Genomic DNA, 19,472 nt, shown 5'->3' on the forward strand with positions numbered 1-19,472 from the left:
CGTCCAAGTAGGTAAGCTCACTGACTTTAAATCAACCGAAAATGGGTTCAAAACCTAGCTTGAGGTGTAAAAAACTTAATGGGTTGTAAGGAAGCCATTCAGCTGGCTTATGGAAGGTCAGTTCTGCCCAGATGCCTGTCGATGCCCAAAATAATGCCTGGTCATCTGGGGTCATCCTTAGCTATTGAAAAACGCAAATGTCGCTTTGAGACCTAAATTGTGTGTTTCTAAACCAAGTAAAACCCACTATAAATGACCTTAGACCTAGTGACCTTGGTCGTGCGCTCTGCATGTCATCTTAATGAAACATGGAGACCTTGGTAATGCCATCTTCATGAGGTCACAATTTGGTGCTTGTTTTATGGAAGTCTTACCGGGTTTTAGAAAATATCCAGCAGCTATTAAGCTTTTAACCTACAAGTGTGACATTGACCTTGAGCTGAGTAACCTGAATCCTGCATTTATCTTCTCGTATAATGTAGGTGGATATTTATGTTTAGTTATCTGGAAGTTAGTTGGATGGTTTTGGATATATGACGGACGGAGAGACATGGGGACTCCAACATAGCCCACATATACTACGTATCTTGGTATCTAATAAAATTGCAAGAAGCGTAACAAAGCTATAATCTGGACAAGAAAGTTTAATACTTAAAAGACATGTTGAATCAGTCTTGTTCTTGAGTTTAAAGTTTTAGTACTGTGATATACTCTTATACAAGTTAAAATATATTCGGATCAAGGGTAACAAATTCATGGCCTAGACAAGGAAGTGCAAAATTTTAATACTCTTTTGAACACTCCTGGCTTTGACATTTAAAATAGGATAACAGTTTCTTAGCACTGCACTTTGCAAACTTGTGATATCTTAATATTGGACTCATCTGACCTTTTCCTGAATTTGACCTTAGAGATTGCACATTAGAATCCGTGAACTTATAATCTCACAATGTTGTGATATATACTTAGGCCAAATTTATATGAAAATGAGATAAAGCGTAATAAAGCTATGCCCTACATAAGAGAATACCTTTGCATTAACCTTTAAGATGCGATGGTGGAGTGTTTGCAATGCATTCCACAACTTGTGATAAGACTTTGTGTTAATATAGTATAATATAAAACGGAATAGAGTCAATAATTACATGGATCATACAATTTTTGTGTCCAAATATGGACAGATGTTATGACTCTTGTTCTATCCTAAACCTTGCACTGTATTCAACAATGATGTGACATTTGCCGAGTTAAAAAAATCTGTAAGGGGTTACAATTATTGCCCCGAAAAGAAGGTTTCCAAATACGGTCGGACGAGCCGACGGACGAACAGAGTGATTATTATATGGTTACATGTAGTTTTCTCCAGAAAATATAAGATTTGTTTCCATATTAAGTTATTTCTATAGCATGATATGTAATTCACCTCCAATGTTTTGTAGAGATAGGCGATACCCTTCTCTTCTGATTGCAGCTCATTTTCGGCTTCTTCAAATGCATCAGTCCATTCATTGTCGTAAAGTTCAGAAAATTTCTCCGACAATTTAGTAGGCCGATTTTCGTCACTGAGGTCAGTAATATTTGGATTGTCGTTCATTATATTAGCTCCAACTACCTTGCTGAGCCTGTAGAATTTCAAAACGAATATAATGTATGACAACATTTGTTGAGAAAACAGTGAAATTTAAATATTGTCGAAACTATCGACCTAATGTGAATGAAGTGTGTTAGGATATATGATCATGTTAGACAATTTATTTGTTTGTTTTGAGTTTAACGCCATTTTTAAACATTTCAATACGTAACAAGGTCAGTTGAAATAAAGTGTTCCTTGGTTTTGTACCAGTATAAACCTGTTCTCTGCAAGTGATTGCCAACTTCCCCACATTGATCCAAAGAGGAAGACGAATGATTTAAACACAATGTCTATTAATCAAATTGTTGAATTCTTCATGTGAGGAAGCCATCCAGGTGGCTTACGGAAGGTCGGTGGTTCTACCCAGGTGCCCGCTCGTGATGAAATAATGCACGGAGGGGCACCTGGGGTCTTTCTCCATCATTAAAAGCTGGAAAGTTACCATATGACCTATCATGTGTCGGTGCGACGTTAAATCCAAAAAAAATCGTTACTAAGAACAGGGATCGAACCCCAGCGATACTGCGTTCTCCCTAAGGAGCTGAGCGGGCAGCTTCCTATAAGGCCATCAAAAGTCGCCCCGACTTCATCTCAGTATTGGTATATTTTCTGGTCTTTTTGGATCATAATGTCATTTCGTAAAATAGATTTGAAGATTGAATACTGCTTAAGCCGATGCTAGGGGGCGTGTGCAGTGTTGCATTTTCCATTACTGCTCATGAACAGACTCAATCAATTCGAGTCTGCAATTTTCACTGTTTGCCTTGTTCTCGGTGCTTCCGATGGATCTACTTTCCAGATTTTATTCCTATAAGGCAATCCTAGACTTTGTTCAAGTATATGTTTTCTTGGTGGCTATATCACGTGACCTTTTCTGGGACTGAACATAGTCTGCTGCTAATTTCAAGATAGTTTCATTATTCCTGATGGGTTTTAAAAAGTTATGGCGTAGAAGAGAATAACATCATCACATGTTAGAGCTTTTCGAACAAGATATTTTTATGAACCTTCTGGATTTTTCAAAACATTTTCAGAAATGTGCCCTCGTTATTTGATGTTAGTAAAGTGTGAGTCGTACGAGTTTTAGCATTTTGACAATAGAACAGGTATAATAATGCCTGTGGACTGAAAAAGAAATGTGACATACTGAAAAATGATAAATACTGCATCGTCTTATTATGGTAAAAGTAATCTGAATATCCTTCTGTGCATATAAAGGTTATAAAACAGACATGAAATATGACATAACTCTTTTACATCTAAGTGTGATTTTGACCACTGATAATTAGGAGTCTTAGTCGTGCATCTGACACTTGAAATATTATGATATATGTCTGTGTAAATTGATTTGAATATCCATCTATGTGTACAAATATATAAAAAGATTTAAACAGAACAAGAAGATTTAGTAAAAAAAATGCTAACCTCTTAACATGGCCTCGGCCTTTGTTCTTAGGATATAGTCTAGGCCTTACACTCAATATATCATCTGGTAATGAATGTTTGTGCTAAGTTGAATAACCATTTATCCATTCATACAAAAGTTATAGACCTAAAAGTGTGACCTGGTAGGTTTTACACACAATACTTTGTCTAGTTAAGTTGAAAGTTTGTGCTTAGTTACTTGAATATCCACCAATCGATGACAAAAGTTATGGAACAGTCAAAAGTGATGTATATTTTAGTTCTAAGCGTAACCTTAACCTGTAAGGTCAATGTGTAAGTCTTTAGTGTGACATTTCATCTGTTTTATGGCAAATAACTGTGCCAAAATAATCCAACATCAGTGCATGCGTAAAAAATAAAGAGCATAAAGAGTAGACAAGAAAAAAGTTACTTTAATGCGTGACGTTAACTTTTAAGGGAGGCGTATGGGTCTTGAATGTGACACCTTATCTTTTTATGTTTGGTCCAAGTCACTTGAATATCTGACATGCATAAAAATGTTATAGACGGACAAGAAAAAAGAAAACGAACATCTGAACTTTAATACAATGTTAAATAATTACATTCATTTATTCAGTGTAACATTTTTATTACTATTTATATGTTTTTATTTAGTTTATACTAATTTGTTTATTCTCGATTGCCAAACAAGTTCTTACAACTTATATTAATGGCTCTCGAGACTCATTCCAGATGGAACCAACCTCTAAGAGCAGAGAGAGAGAGGCAATGTGGAATTAAAGTGTCTTGCCTAAGGACACTACCGCCAAGGCAGTGGCCGGGCTCAAACCCGGGACCCTTCGATCTCAAGGCGGACGCGCTACCACTGCGCTACGGCGGCTCCACAATAGGTTATCACATGATAAAATGACTGTTTAAAACAGAGAGATAAATATTATTTTTACAGGAACGGAATTTACCTTGAACTTGGCAGAATATGACCAAGATAAAAATATATGATAAATCATACCTGAATAGATCATACATTTTCCAGTTTGGGGACCTATTTTCATGTGCACAGGGTGTTATAGACGCTATGCATATCTAAGAATTTCGGTTTTCTCTGCTGCTTGCAAGTTGTTCCCTCTCCACAAGCGTAGAAATAAATTTGAATATTTAAGGTTTAGGAGTATATCGCCAAAACACAGAAATATTTGATAAACGAACAACATCTTTACCAATATTTTACCTGATATTTAACTTATATTAATGGCTCTCGAGACTCATTCCAGATGGAACCAACCTCTAAGAGCAGAGCAGAGAGAGAGAGGCAATGTGGAATTAAAGTGTCTTGCCTAAGGACACTACCGCCAAGGCAGTGCCCGGGCTCAAACCCGGGACCCTTCGATCTCAAGGCGGACGCGCTACCACTGCGCTACGGCGGCTCCACAATAGGTTATCACATGATAAAATGACTGTTTAAAACAGAGAGATAAATATTATTTTTACAGGAACGGAATTTACCTTGAACTTGGCAGAATATGACCAAGATAAAACTAAATGATAAATCATACCTGAATAGATCATACATTTTCCAGTTTGGGGACCTATTTTCATGTGCACAGGGTGTTATAGACGCTATGCATATCTAAGAATTTCGGTTTTCTCTGCTGCTTGCAAGTTGTTCCCTCTCCACAAGCGTAGAAATAAATTTGAATATTTAAGGTTTAGGAGTATATCGCCAAAACACAGAAATATTTGATAAACGAACAACATCTTTACCAATATTTTACCTGATATTTAACTTAAATTAATGGCTCTCGAGACTCATTCCAGATGGAACCAACCTCTAAGAGCAGAGAGAGAGAGGCAATGTGGAATTAAAGTGTCTTGCCTAAGGACACTACCGCCAAGGCAGTGGCCGGGCTCAAACCCGGGACCCTTCGATCTCAAGGCGGACGCGCTACCACTGCGCTACGGCGGCTCCACAATAGATTATCACATGATAAAATGACTGTTTAAAACAGAGAGATAAATATTATTTTTACAGGAACGGAATTTACCTTGAACTTGGCAGAATATGACCAAGATAAAACTAAATGATAAATCATACCTGAATAGATCATACATTTTCCAGTTTGGGGACCTATTTTCATGTGCACAGGGTGTTATAGACGCTATGCATATCTAAGGATTTCGGTTTTCTCTGCTGCTTGCAAGTTGTTCCCTCTCCACAAGCGTAGAAATAAATTTGAATATTTAAGGTTTAGGAGTATATCGCCAAAACACAGAAATATTTGATAAACGAACAACATCTTTACCAATATTTTACCTGACCATTACATGTTCTGGCGTACTGTCCCATACGACGGATACTTAAAATATTCTGAAAAAGTTGTCCCTCTTTGAAAATGAATGCCATTTGTATAGAAATAAAAATAAACATTTGCTGAACTGTGTTCCCCCTAGTTATGTGAAAGTTCAACACTCGTACACTATTGCAAATGCATCAAAACGAACATATGTAACAGTTCTTTGAAAATGGTGAGTTTTTAAGGGGACGCAGACTTTGAAATTAGAAAAAAGTGGGTGGGGTATGATAACATTTATCTGCAAAAAAGTACAAAGTTTTGGTACATGAAATGGATACTGTTTCAACTGTTATTAGTACACAAAGGAATGCTCACTAAAATAAAGATGAAAAAAACTCAAAGAAGAAAGTTATTGTTGAATTACATACGACTTATTATGTACATTCAAGGTCAACAATTAATACTTTTTGTGCGAAAATAATAGCACATTACCTTTTCCAAACATTTATCAATATCCTACAGATTCTAATTTAAAGAAAAAAAAGTGAAATAAGTTCACTGTCTTTATTTTCATTTTGCATATGTAAGCTAAAACACAGTATTTAGTTTGTTTACAAAGTAGTGCATATGAAAAGATATGGTGGTCAAGGAAGGCCACATTCCAAAACTAAAAGAGTATATTCCCCTTAATACATTAAACATTTATTGTTACAGAAGTCGAGTTGCTTGCAATAAGGGCCTAGAAATGGTTCCATTATTAATTTTCAACTTGGTATTCACGAAATACAATGCACTTAAATATCAAAACACATTCAACAAACTCATGAAAATGTATTTTCTTAAAAATCTTCAAAATAAGGTATGAAATTTGGTTGAGAGGTCGAATCAATGTGAATATGTGCAAAATAACTTTCAAATCTCATTCACAAAACTTACTAATAAACAGCAGGAATGTCAATGATCAAAACTCGACAAAAATACAATTATCCTCACTTTTATGCCATTTATAATGTGTCCTTGAATTCTCCACCATACTTTTCATAACTCTGTTTGCACGAGTTGCACGAGACTGCTGTCATTCACGTAAAAAAACGGGGTCAGACAAGTTGTAAATGCAATACCATCTAAACGTAATTAATTGATAATGCAGTTCAAGAAAAACTTTATCTCATAACGTAATGAACAAGTATAATGTTGTAATAACAACTACACTTACACTGATCTGAGTAGCAGTTGGTTTATATGTGACTTTATAAAATCATGTTGTATTTTGTTATTGTTGTCAAAAAGTATAACGGATGTGCCTCACAACAGAAAGCGGAAATGAGTTCGATTCGGAAAATAGTCCTCTGTAAGTAATATCTTTTGATAAAGGTCCATAGAAATTAATAATTTTCAGATATTGAAGACGCATTTTCTGAATAGGATTCGTTATTTGATAAGAAATTACAAACATCGACAGGTTTTTTTTTAAATCATACACGTGCTGACACCTAACATGTCTCCCGTTGATTATTAGTGTTACCGTTCGACCAGCGCAGTTATGGGGGCAAGGGACAGTAAATTTGAAAACTCCACAACTCTGCGCTGATACCAGTGCGAAAAAAATCATAAAAAATCCAATTTCGAAAAATTCAAGGCAATTTTTGAGCGAATGTCTTGCATAGACATAGCACTTCATTATGTGACATTTTCAGTCTGCCGATTCTGTTGCTTCTGTGATAAAAACGAGTAAAACGCAGGTTTCAGGACACTAAATTTTGAGACAAAAATGGCCCAAAATGCACACCTTGCGCGACCTGTACCGTATTTTCTGCAAATGACTGACCTAAAACACATGCATATTTTTAAAGCATGTGGCCAGACGAAAATAATGGTGGGAAGAAAAGTATCGCATAACCGTTTACTTTTTCCGCAAATTTGAGCCGAAGCTGGATGGATGGACGACCGTTTCCAATTCGTCTGACTTCCGTTACGTCCGGTAAAGTTTTAGACCCGGCCGTCTACATGGAGCTAGGAAAATCGATACATGCACATATTTATTTTACACAATAACCACTCGTACGCAGGAATCCTTAGTTCTATAAACATCATAAATAACCAGTTGAATATATATGCCTGTAAAGTACATATGTCTATTTTATTTAAAAAACGTACCCGGGCCAAATGCGAAACTGGCCCCTGCCACTTTAATACTTTTTTGCAGTGAATCGCCGAGAAGTCGTGGGAAAATTAAAAACCATGTAAATAAACTAAAATTAACCACTTTTTCAAGAACAATTTCAAGTGATCGACGTTATGCATTTAACCCGTCAGACCAGTGTAGCATCTTAGATATCTGTACTAAGGTATTCATTGTGTAGAATGTCATGTTATGCCCTTGCAATGCTAATACCACTCTGATCTTTTTGTTTACATTCTTTATCAATGAGAAAGATGGCGTCGATCCAGATGAGATGGCGGGGCGTTAAATTTTTACCTGTTTAAGCAAACCTGGTGCGTTAGAAAGAAAAACTCAAAAGTACAACATTATTTGTTACACTGGTATTGTAAAAAAACCTGTTTTTTTCTTATACAAAGGCTTAATATTTTGTGTTGAATGTATTTTCACAAGGACCTCTGTTTTCTTATTACATTCATAGTACCACATCCTTATCCACAAAGTATTGAATATTACAGGTGTCCATAAGTATTACATCAATTTTGGAATATGTTTTTTATCTTCCCACCATCAATTTCTTAAATATGCACCCCTTCCTCATGAACTGTGAAAGTAGCAATATGCGTCCCTTTAAAGGCGTTTTACTGCCCGGAAGTGCGGCCCTTTTAGGCAGTCCTTTTTCGGAATTCAATGTTTATATCAGTATGCTGACACTTCTTTCGTAGAGTAATATACATGCTTTACATGGTGTTCAATTTTCACGTGAAACAATTCTTTCTTTCTAAGATTTGGTGTTGTTTGATTTTTTTCTCAAAACGTAAGGCTAAGCGTTAAAAGAAAGAAATTTGAAATTCGAAGTGAAACTGACTAAGCAAGTTATTTGCATTAAAACAGAAAGAAAGCTGCAAATGTGTGTTCCGATTGGGATCAGAGAACACCATCAACCTCAATCAGATGTATAACTTTCCACCAATTTTGGAAGGAAATTTTATGATAGAATTATTCAGGAAAGATATTCTCTTAAAATGATGAATAAATCAGAGAAATCACTTCAAATATAAGTATTTTCGGTAATTTGATCAAAATATTTTCAATCATAATTGATGTTTCAGAATCTGATCTGCATAATCGCTACAATTTTTTCGTTTACCTTGCCCATTTCCTGAAGTCAGTGACTCGCACGTTTACGATCTCCTTTTTAAGTGTATGTGTGTTGGGTTTAACGTCGCAATTATAGGTCATATGGAGATTTTCTAGCTTTTAGTGGTGGAAGAAGATCCCAGGTGCCCCTCCGTGCATCATTTCATCACGAGCGGGCACCTGGATAGAACCACCGACATTCCGTAAGCCAGCTGGATGGCTTCCTCACATGAAAAATTCAGTGCCCCAAGTGAGGCTCGAACCCACATTCACTGGAATATCACGCTGTAGACACGTGACATGATGCCCACACAGTCACATTATACTGACACCGGGCTGAACAGTTCGAGCACGGTCCTTTTAATGCAGAGCACCAAGCGAGGAAAATACTAGCACCTTTTCTTTACGTCTTTGGTATGACGCGACTGGGAATCGAACCCACGGACTCCCGCATTCGAAGCGGGCTATCTCCTCTTTAAAGCAGGATGGATTCCGAATTAAAAATTATGTCAATGATTAAAATTAATAATGAAATAAGTATGCGTTTGATATTCCCTATACATTTATGTTTAAAAGGTTTGTTTATTCCAATTGACGTGTGCATTACCGTAACTGTCAGCTTAGTTTCAAATTTTATTTTGAATGCCTGAAAAAAAGTAGGAAGTATATTCATTAAGGGCAAGTACACACATTTCAGCGCCATATCTCTTTAAAGTTCATTCAGAAATAACGAAATTATTGTTAAAAACTAAATTAAATTGAATTAAAAATGTAACTGAATCGAATCAGAAAAAGTAACGTTGGATAGCTACATTGAAAGAAGATTGGGTGAAACCTATATACCCTGGCCGTAACCAACAACAAGAGGGCCAAGATGGCCCTAGGTCGCTCACCTGTGAAAAACACCATAACAGTTTAAACATGTTTGACCTAGGGATTTCATGGAAACAAATATTCTGGGCAATTTTCATAAGAACTGGACCAAAAATGTGGTCTCTTGAGTTTAAAAAAGTATTTTATTTGATATGACCTAGTGACCTAGATTTTGACGCCAGATGATCCATATTCAAATTTGACTTAGATTTCACCAAGGCAATCATTCTGACCAAATTTCATGAAGATCAACTGAAAAATACAGCTTCTATCGCATACACAAGGTTTTTCCTTGATTTGAACTAGTGACCTAGTTTTTGACCCCAAATGACCCATATCTGAACCTTACCTAGATTTTATCAAGGCAATCATTCTGACCAAATTTCATAAGGATCAATTGAAAAATACAGCCTCTATCGCATACACAAGGTTTTTCTTGGATTTGACCTGGTGACCTACTTCTTGACCCCAGATGACCCATATTTAAACTCGACCTAGATTTCATCAAGGCAATCATTCTGACCATATTTCATGAAAATCAATTGAAAAATACAGCCTCTATCGCATACACAAGGCTTTTCTTTGATTTGATCTAGTGACCTAGTTTTTGACCCCAGATGCCCCATTTTCTAATTCGGCATTGACTTCATCAACGTAATCATTCTGACCAATATTCATGAAGATCAATTGAAAAATACAGCCTCTATCGCATACACAATGTTTTTCCTTGATTTGACCTAGTGACCTAGTTTTTGATCCCAGATAACCCATATTTGAACTTGACCTAGATTTCATCTAGACAATCACCCTGGCTAAATTTCATAAGGATCAATTGAAAAATACAGCCTTTATCGCATACACAAGGTTTTTTTTTTATTTGACCTAGTGACCTACTTCTTGAACCAAGATGACCCATATTTAAACTCGATCTAGATTTCATCAAGGCAATCATTCTGACCATATTTCATGAAAATCAATTGAAAAATACAGCCTCTATCGCATACACAAGGCTTTTCTTTGATTTGATCTAGTGACCTAGTTTTTGACCCCAGATAACCCATTTTCTATATCAGCCTAGATTTTATCAACGTTATCATTCTGACCAATATTCATGAAGATCAATTGAAAAATACAGCTTCTATCGCATACACAAGGTTTTTCTTTAATTTGACCTAGTGACCTAGTTTTTGATCCCAGATGACCCATTTTCTAACTCAGCCTAGATTTTATCAAGGCAATCATTGTGACCAATATTCGTGAAGATCAATTGAAAAATACAGCCTCTATCACATACACAAGTTTTTTCCTTGATTTGACCTAGTAACCTAGTTTTTGATCCCAGATGACCCATTTTCGAACTTGGCCTAGATTTCTTCAAGGTTATCATTCTGACCAAATTTCATGAAGATCAGTTGAAAAATACAGCCTCTATCGCATACACAAGCTAAATGTTGACGGACGACAGACGACGGACGCCGGACATCGAGTGATCAGAAAAATTCACCTGAGCATTGCTCATGTGAGCTCAAAACGTTTTTAACACAAATTCTCCCAGCTCAAATATAATACAAGACATTTAGCCAGTTCAAGAAAAGTTCCTAGTTTTGAATTTCACGGCTGGGCTCGGCTTCAACTATTTTCAAACCATTTAACCATAAATAGACAGTGAAAAAGGGAGAGTTGAAAACACCTGGAAATACTGCTCGAGTTAGCAGTGGGTATATTCTACTTTCAGTTTGGTGTATTTGATAATCAATTATTGGAGATTATTAACTGATGTACTTCATCTTGATTTATCCCACCCTGGACACAAATTCAGTCTTCCCTAAGGAAATGATCCTTTAGAAACTGAATAAAGGACACTTAATTAAAAGTACATAAAACAATAATTATTATGTAAATAACTAAACAGTAACCTATTTTTCAGTTCATCAATTTCGTCTTTGGCACTTTTCAACTCTTTTTCGGTCATCTCATATTTTTCAACCAGACCTTTTGTTTTCACATTTGCGCTGCTGCTGCGTGTTGCATCTCCCGTACTCTTTTCTTTGCGGAGCTGTTGTATGGTCCTGGTGCAAAAAGAAAGTTGTAGATCAGAAAGAAAATATCATTAAACGTTTATGTTATTTGACTTTTATTGCTCATCGAAAATTCCGATAATAAAAATATGTTCATTTTTAAATATCCTGTAGCCGGTACTTGTGTCACGGTATAGTACTCAAAATTAATTTTAGTAAGGAAAGAATAATTATTATGTGAAAGCGGTTGTCTAGCTAGGTCGGTTGGGCGAGTGATCTTAGATTAAATGCATATTTTTCTCACTCTGTGACCGTGACGGCAACATGCTGCTTAGTCCCCAACGACTATAATTACTTTGTTTAAGGAGTATGGACGAATTTCAAAATGTTTCCGAAATATGTAACAGAAAAGGACTTGATAATATAAAGGCGATCATATGTGTAAGCGGCCTGCTAACTCTGTCTGTAAAGCAATCGCCCTATTAGTGAGGGGTCCCTTGTTGGAGCCCTGGAATAAATGCACAATTTTCACATTCATGAAGGACTAAAATAATTTGTAGATATTAACAGTTTCTGGCATTAAATAACGTAAAAGGCAGCAACAAACTAAAAAGGTGGAGGTGGGGCACTTTTTTGGCATTAAAAATTAAATTCATGATATTATCTTCAAGTGTCTTAGGGTAAATGTTCACAAAATATATCGTAATGATGACCTCTGTATTTGTTTTCGCTTTTCCGTTTAATTGCTTTGCTTCAAATCAAAGAAAAGAACAAAGGAAATGTTGACATCTCAAACTGATCCTTCTCTTTCGCTTTTGAGTTAATAATTCATCCTGCACAATAAAATCAACCATTGTCGTTCCACTGATCCGTTTGTGTAACGTGTCCGCAGACAATACGAGGCTTTCACTACACTATTGTTATTTTACAGATTTAATAACAATCTAACTGAATTACCTTTTAGATTCTTCGAGTTCATTCTTCAGTGTGCTGATTTCATCTGTTTTCTTTTTAAGTTGATCTGATGCCTGCGAACTTAAAAAAGATATGAGACAACAGCATTTTATTGTTCATTCGACATCCTGCATCTGTAAGAAAACGTCTTAAATATGTAAGATTATTCCATACGACATCAAGGCCTGGTGCTCAAAATGGTAACACAGCGGTTAAAGCATGAGTTTCCTTCAAAGACGTTTCTCTGTATGGGCAATCGATAATCAGACTGCACAGATTATCAACTTTTGTAAACACGTTTTCAACATTTTCTCCTCATTTATCTTTTCTTGTCACATTTTTCTGCATTCATGTACTAAGACAATTGAAAAGTCATTTGGTATTTTTTCGCCACAATGCAGATATATTTTTATCTTTGGCAAATAACACTTTTATAACCAAAACCTTCAGTATAAATTATTTTGCCCCACCACACTAAATCATGTTCACAACAGTTTGCAACAGTGTAGCTCCCATAAATTCGAGAAAAAAATTATAGTCTGCACATTTCATTCCTTTTTTTTCTTTTCTGCTAATTCTATGAAATAAGAGCACTATAGACTAGTTTTTACTTAGAACATTTTAACTGAAAACTCTACATATATTACTCAGATTTTTTAAGGTTTTCTTCGGTCCTCTTTTGACTCTTCTCGGAATTTTCAAGTTTATCTTGCAGGATCTTCAACTCCTTATTCAGCTTATTTATTTCAGTTTCTTTTGTTTCTTGTTCTGCTGTGTTTGACCTAAAATCAAATTAACAAAGCTGCTCTTTGGTTTTTCTAAATATACGTTTAAAGTTTATATTTTCATTACTTGAAGGTCTTATTGATACATATCAAAATTAAAGTTAAAATTCAAGTAAAAAGATAAAATTGTCAAACTTTTTATTATTCTATTATAAAGAGATTTAATAAGCTTATTCTATTAAATCCAATTCATCTAAATGTGTTATTTCATATATTCACATGCTATGCTATTGACTTGTTTATGTTTTTAAATGTATTGTTTTTACGAGAATATTGATATGTCTGAACTCCACCAAAAAAACTCACTTCTGTAATCGCTTTTTCTCGTTTCTGAGTTCATCACTTTCCCTTGCAAAATAAAAACAGCGATTGTACGTGGTTCCCCTGATCCGTTTCTGCAGAAAATACGAGGCTTTCGAAAGAACTAAGTACATTATTGTAGTTTTACAGATTTATTAACAATCTAACTGAATTACCTTTTAGATTCTGCGAGTTCATTCTTCAGCGTGCTGATTTCATCTGTTTTCTTTTTAAGTTGATCTACTGCCTGTGGACTTAAAATAGATATGAGGCAGCAGCATTTTATTGTTTATTCTACATCCTGCATCTGTAAATATGCCAGATCTATATTTCCAACATTTTAATATTTAAGATGCGATACGTCTAAAAAATTATTCAAATTATTTTTCAATCTGCCGTTCGACAGCTCTTCATGTATAATGTATATATATATGATCTACCTGAAATTATACATTCAAGCAATTCTGCATCACGACTACCTGTATATTCTGATATAATATGTTCTTGAACACCTATTACATAAGGCTTACAAAAACTCAATATCACAGTGCCGATATGTTAACATCTTTAAATTGGTGTCAATGATACAATCTACTCAGTGCAGGTCATTTGTTGTTTACAGGCTCATTGTAGAAGTATTCATTTATATTTCCATACTCAACTGTTCAACATTTTTCTTTTTTGTAATCATTATACTTACATATTTAAGATTCTTCCATATGATATCTATATTTTATTAGATATTTATACATTTTTCTTTATTATCTACAGTATTTTATTGTTTATCCGACATCCTGCATCTGAAAGAATGCCTGGGGCCGTATTCATAAAGCATCTTAAGTATAAGTATAAGAAATTGATTATTTACTTAAGTATTACTTAGGTAAGAAATTTTACTTAAGTATATTTGTTATTCATAAAACAACTTAATAAGTAATTATTGGCTTTTATTGTGGACGAAAATATTTAAAAATAAACATTAATTTCAGACAGATACAACATGCACAATTATGTTTAACTGAAAAACAACACTTCAATCGTACTCACGACGCCATTTTGTTTTCTGACTTAAGTCATTTCTTACGTATCTTACGTTTAAGCTGTTTTATGAATCGGACTTAAGTTTTTTACTTAGACTTAAGCTGAAATCACCACAAACTTAAGTAAAATCTTCAACTTAAGTCAAAACTTATACTTAAGATGTTTTTAGAATACGGCCCCAGATCTATAATTCAGGTATTTTAACTTCAAAGATGAGATATGTCTAAAAATTAATCAGATTATCTTTCAATCTACCGTTCGACCCCTCTTCATGTTTATCTATTTTATCTGCCTAAAACTACACGTCAAGCAATTCTCCTACTACAAGTATCTCTTATCACCATTACTTATATTTTATATAAATTGTCCTTGAACAATTATTACATAAGGCTTACAGGTACTCAGTCACAGTGCCGATATGTTAATATTCTTAATTGATGTCATTGATACAATGTATTCAGTGCAGGTGATTTATCGTTAACAGATAATCTATAGAAGCATTCGTTTACATTTCCCTACTTAACTTTTCCTCATTTATTTTTTGTAATCATTATATTTAAGAAATATTTCGAGAGAACACAAAAACGTCTTAAATATGTAAGATTATTCCATACGATATCAAGGCCTGGTGCTCAGAATGGTATCACAGTGGTTAATGCAGGAGTTTCCTTCACAAAGACGTTTCTGTATATGAGCAAATGGATAATAAGATTGCATTGATTATAAACTTTTGTTACATGTTTTTAACATTTATCTTTTTGTCACATTTTTCTGCATTCATGTAGTACGACAAATGAAAAGTAATTCGGCAGTTTTTCCCACAATGCTAGTATATTTTACTTTGGGTAAATAACTCTTTTATACCCAAAACATTCAGTATGAATTATTTTGCCCCACAACACTGAATCATTTTCTCAACATTTTGCAAATGTGCAGCTCCCATAAATTAAAGACTGCTCATTTCATTGCTTTTTTGCTAATTCTATGAAATCAAAGCACTATTGACTAGATTTTAGTTAGAAAAATATAACTGAAAACATATATTACTCCGATGTGTTTAAGTTATCTTCGGTCCCACTTTGACTCTTCTCGGATTTGTCAAGTTTATCTTGCAGGATCTTCAACTCCTTTTTCAGCTTATCTATTTCTGTTTGTTTTGTTTCTTGTTCTTCTGTGTTTGACCTAAAAATCAAATTATCAAAGCTGCTCTTTGGGGGATTTTTTTAATATACGTTGAAAGTTTGATATTAGATTATTAATTTGAAAGTCTTATTGATACAATTCAAAATTCAAGTTAAAATATTTACATTCGCCCTATTCTTTTCCATTAGAATTGTGACGTTTATTTCGCATAAACAACAAAAGGAATGGCGCGAAAGTTACGCTAAGTGGTTGCCGACCGCTGTTTTGACGACGTCCGCGTATAGTCAAGGAGAACGTTCCGTAGATGATGTCGCAGTTGTTCCGATTGGTGAACAGAATGGCCGGGAAGCTGATTTTAATGTTAAATGCCACAAAATGTGTGCAATTTATAATATCATCTTGTTTACAAATGGAAAGAAAATATAATGTAAATATAAGACATGAATCTATTTTTTTTCGTTGTTCATTCGAAATAAACAACAGAATAGGACCGGCAAATTAAATATGAATCGCTAGAGCTATTCATGGATTAGCCGATCCTATTCTGTCGTTCATTTCGCATGAGCACCGAAAAAAAATATTTCAAGTCTTAAATTCAAGTACAAATATAAAATTGCCAATTTTGAAACTTTCTGTTATTTTGTTATACAAAACTTAATTAGCTAATTTAATTAAATACTTAGGCGTCTAAATTGGTAATTTCTCATATTTGCATGCTGTTGATTTATTATGTTTTTAAATGTATTGGTTTTCCGGAAATATTTATGTGTCTGAACTCAACCAAAAAAAATCACTTCTGTAATTGTTTTTTCTCGCTCTTGAGGTCATCATTTTCCCTGCAAAATAAAAACAGCGATTGTGGTTCCACTGATCCGTTTCTGCAGAAAATACGAAGCATTCGATAACATTACTAAATACAAGGCTTTCGAACGAACTAATTATATAATTGTTATTTTACAGAATTATAAACAATCTAACTAAATTACCTTTTAGATTTTTCTAGTTCATTCTTCAGCGTGCTGATTTCATCTGTTTCCTTTTTAAGTGGAACTACTGCCAGCGAACTTAAAATAGATATAAGATAACAACATTTTATTGTATATCCGACTTCCCACATCTGTAAGAATGCCAGATCTATATTTCCGGCATTTCAACATTTAAATTGCGGTACGTCTAAAAAATTAATTCAGATTATCTTTCAATCTACACCTCTTCATGTACCATCTATTTTATCTGCCTAAAACTACACGTCAAGCAATTATCCTACTACTAAGAGTATCTCTTATCACCATTACTTATATTTTTAATATAATATGTTCTTGAAAAACTATTACATAAGGCTTACAGGTACTCGGTCACAGTGTCGATATGTTAATATTTTAGATTGATATATTGTATTCAGTGCTGGTGATTAGTCGTTTACAGATACATTATAGAAGTATTCATTTATATTTTCATACTCCACTTTTCAAGACTTATTTTTTGTAATCATTTTACTAAATTAGAAATACTACCAGAGAAAACTAAAACGTTTTAATATATAAGATTCTTCCAAACAATTTCAAGGCCTGGTGCTCAGAGTGGTTAATGCATGGATTTCCGTCACAAAGACGTTTCTCTATATGGACAAATGAAAAATAAAATTGCATTGATTATGAACTTTTTTAACACGTTTTCATTACTTTCTCTTCATTTATATTTTTGTCACATTTTTCTGCATTCATGTAGTAAGAAAAAAGTCATTCGGCAGTTTTTCCCCACAATGCAAATAAATTTTACTTTGGGAAAATAACTCTTTTATACCCAAAATATTCAGTATGAATTATTTTGCCCCACCACACTGAATCATGTTCTCAACAGTTTGCAATAGTGCAGCTCTCATAAATTATAGATTGCATATTTCATTGCTTTTTCGCTAATTCTATGAAATCAAAGCACTATAGACAAGATTTTAGTTAGAAAACTATAATTGAAAACATATATTACTCAGATGTTTTTAAGTTATGTTCGGTCCCATTTTGACTCTTCTCGGATTTGCTAAGTTTATCTTATAGGATCTTCAACTCCTTTTTCAGCCTATCTATTTCAGTTTGTTTTGTTTCTTGTTCTCCTGTATTTGACCTTAAATAAAATTATCAAAGCTGCTCTTTGGGGTAGGTGGGGTAAATATACGCTTAATATTTTCATCACTCGGAAGTCTTATTGATACAAATCAAAATTCAAGTTAAAATTCAAGTAGAAATTAAAAGTGTTAATTTTGAAACTTTTTGTTATTTTGTTATATAAAATAATAAGCTAATTTAATTTTATCCTTAGGCGTCTTTAATGTTATTTCACGTGTTTACATGCTGTTGAATTTTTATGTTTTTTAATTTATTGTTTTCGTGAGAATATTTATAATTAAGTCAACAAAAAAAACTCACTGCTGTAATTGCTTTTTCTCCCTGCAAAATAAAAGCAGGTATTGCGGTTCCACTGATCCGTTTGTTTAAAAACAAAGAAAGCATGATGCTTTCGATAGCGCTAAATATACTTATTTACTACAATCTAACTAAATTACCTTTTAGATTCTTCGAGTTCTTTCTTCAGCATGCTGATTTCATCTGCTTTCATTTTAAGTTGATCTGCTGCCTGCGAACTTAAAATAGATATGAGACAACAGCATTTTATTGTTCAAGTATTCGACACCTTGCTATGTAAGAATGTCAGATCTGTATTTCCAGTAGTTTAACTTTTAAGATGCGGTACGTCTAAAAAACATTCAATTATGTTTCAATCTACTGTTCGACACCGCTTCATGTACATCTATTTATCTGCCTGAAATTACACAAGAAATTCTCCTTCTAAGAGTATCCTACAGCAAAAAAACCTACATACATATAGAGCAAAATCTATCTCGGGTTTTTCTGCAATAACCAACGCGCGTGCAATGACGTCAAGAACTCAAAACACTTTATTCTACGATAAACCACACTCGGTACTTTTTATTAATTAGATTAAATATGTTCTTGAACAATTATTACATAAGGCGTACAGGTACTCAGTCACAGTGTCGATATTTTAACTTTATATTGATGTCGTAGATGCAATTCTCTTTCTAAGAGTATCTCTTATCACCATTACTTATGTTTTTAATTCAAACACGACAAGCGAATAACCTACAAACATGTAGATCAGAATCTATTTCGGTTTATTCTGCAATAAACCACTCGCGTGCAATGACGTCATCCGGTCCAGGTGCGTAGTTACTATTTTTCTTACACTGTTGATACTAGCATGTCGTGTTAGAATCGAAATAACAAGTTCAAAAGTGTGATCTATCGTAGAATAATCTGAGTTTTTCGTTCTTATGGGAACCAAAATATCACTCAGGCCTACGGCCTTCGTGATTTATTCTTATGCATTAAAACTATAAAAAAAAAAAACGGGTTATTCTACGATAAACAATAAACCACGTTTGATTTCTTAAATAAAATCTGTTCTTAGACAACTTTTACAGAAGGCGTCGAGTGCTCAGTCACAGTGTCGATATTTTAACAGTTTTTAATTTATGTCTTTTATATTTAAGATTCTTCTATACGATTATGAACTTTTGTAAACACGTTTTCAACATTTTCTCTTCATTTAACGTTTCTTGAAACATTTTTATGCATTCTTGTTCTAAGATAATGGAAAAGTCATTCGGTACTGTTTTCGCCATAATGCAGGTATATTTTTACCTTACTA

At 34.1% G+C, this 19,472-nt stretch overlaps 1 protein-coding gene across 1 annotated transcript in view; it reads right to left on the reverse strand.

Moving 5' to 3' along the window:
- Positions 1-1,350: 1,350 nt before the first annotated feature.
- LOC128552937 (uncharacterized) overlaps positions 1,351-19,472 on the reverse strand; it is a gene marked incomplete at its 3' end in the record, with an annotated part of 32,586 nt that continues 14,464 nt past the window's right edge. The window contains exons 10-18 of the mRNA XM_053534016.1: positions 18,307-18,384; positions 16,733-16,810; positions 16,541-16,582; positions 15,651-15,785; positions 13,739-13,816; positions 13,125-13,259; positions 12,481-12,558; positions 11,422-11,574; positions 1,351-1,622 (exon numbers count right to left, since the gene is read on the reverse strand). Of these exons, the coding sequence (XP_053389991.1) occupies positions 1,351-1,622; positions 11,422-11,574; positions 12,481-12,558; positions 13,125-13,259; positions 13,739-13,816; positions 15,651-15,785; positions 16,541-16,582; positions 16,733-16,810; positions 18,307-18,384 (1,049 nt within the window). The remainder of the gene's footprint in view (positions 1,623-11,421; positions 11,575-12,480; positions 12,559-13,124; positions 13,260-13,738; positions 13,817-15,650; positions 15,786-16,540; positions 16,583-16,732; positions 16,811-18,306; positions 18,385-19,472) is intronic.

Source organism: Mercenaria mercenaria, unplaced genomic scaffold (assembly GCF_021730395.1).
Source record: "Mercenaria mercenaria strain notata unplaced genomic scaffold, MADL_Memer_1 contig_3311, whole genome shotgun sequence".
NCBI lineage: Eukaryota > Metazoa > Mollusca > Bivalvia > Venerida > Veneridae > Mercenaria > Mercenaria mercenaria.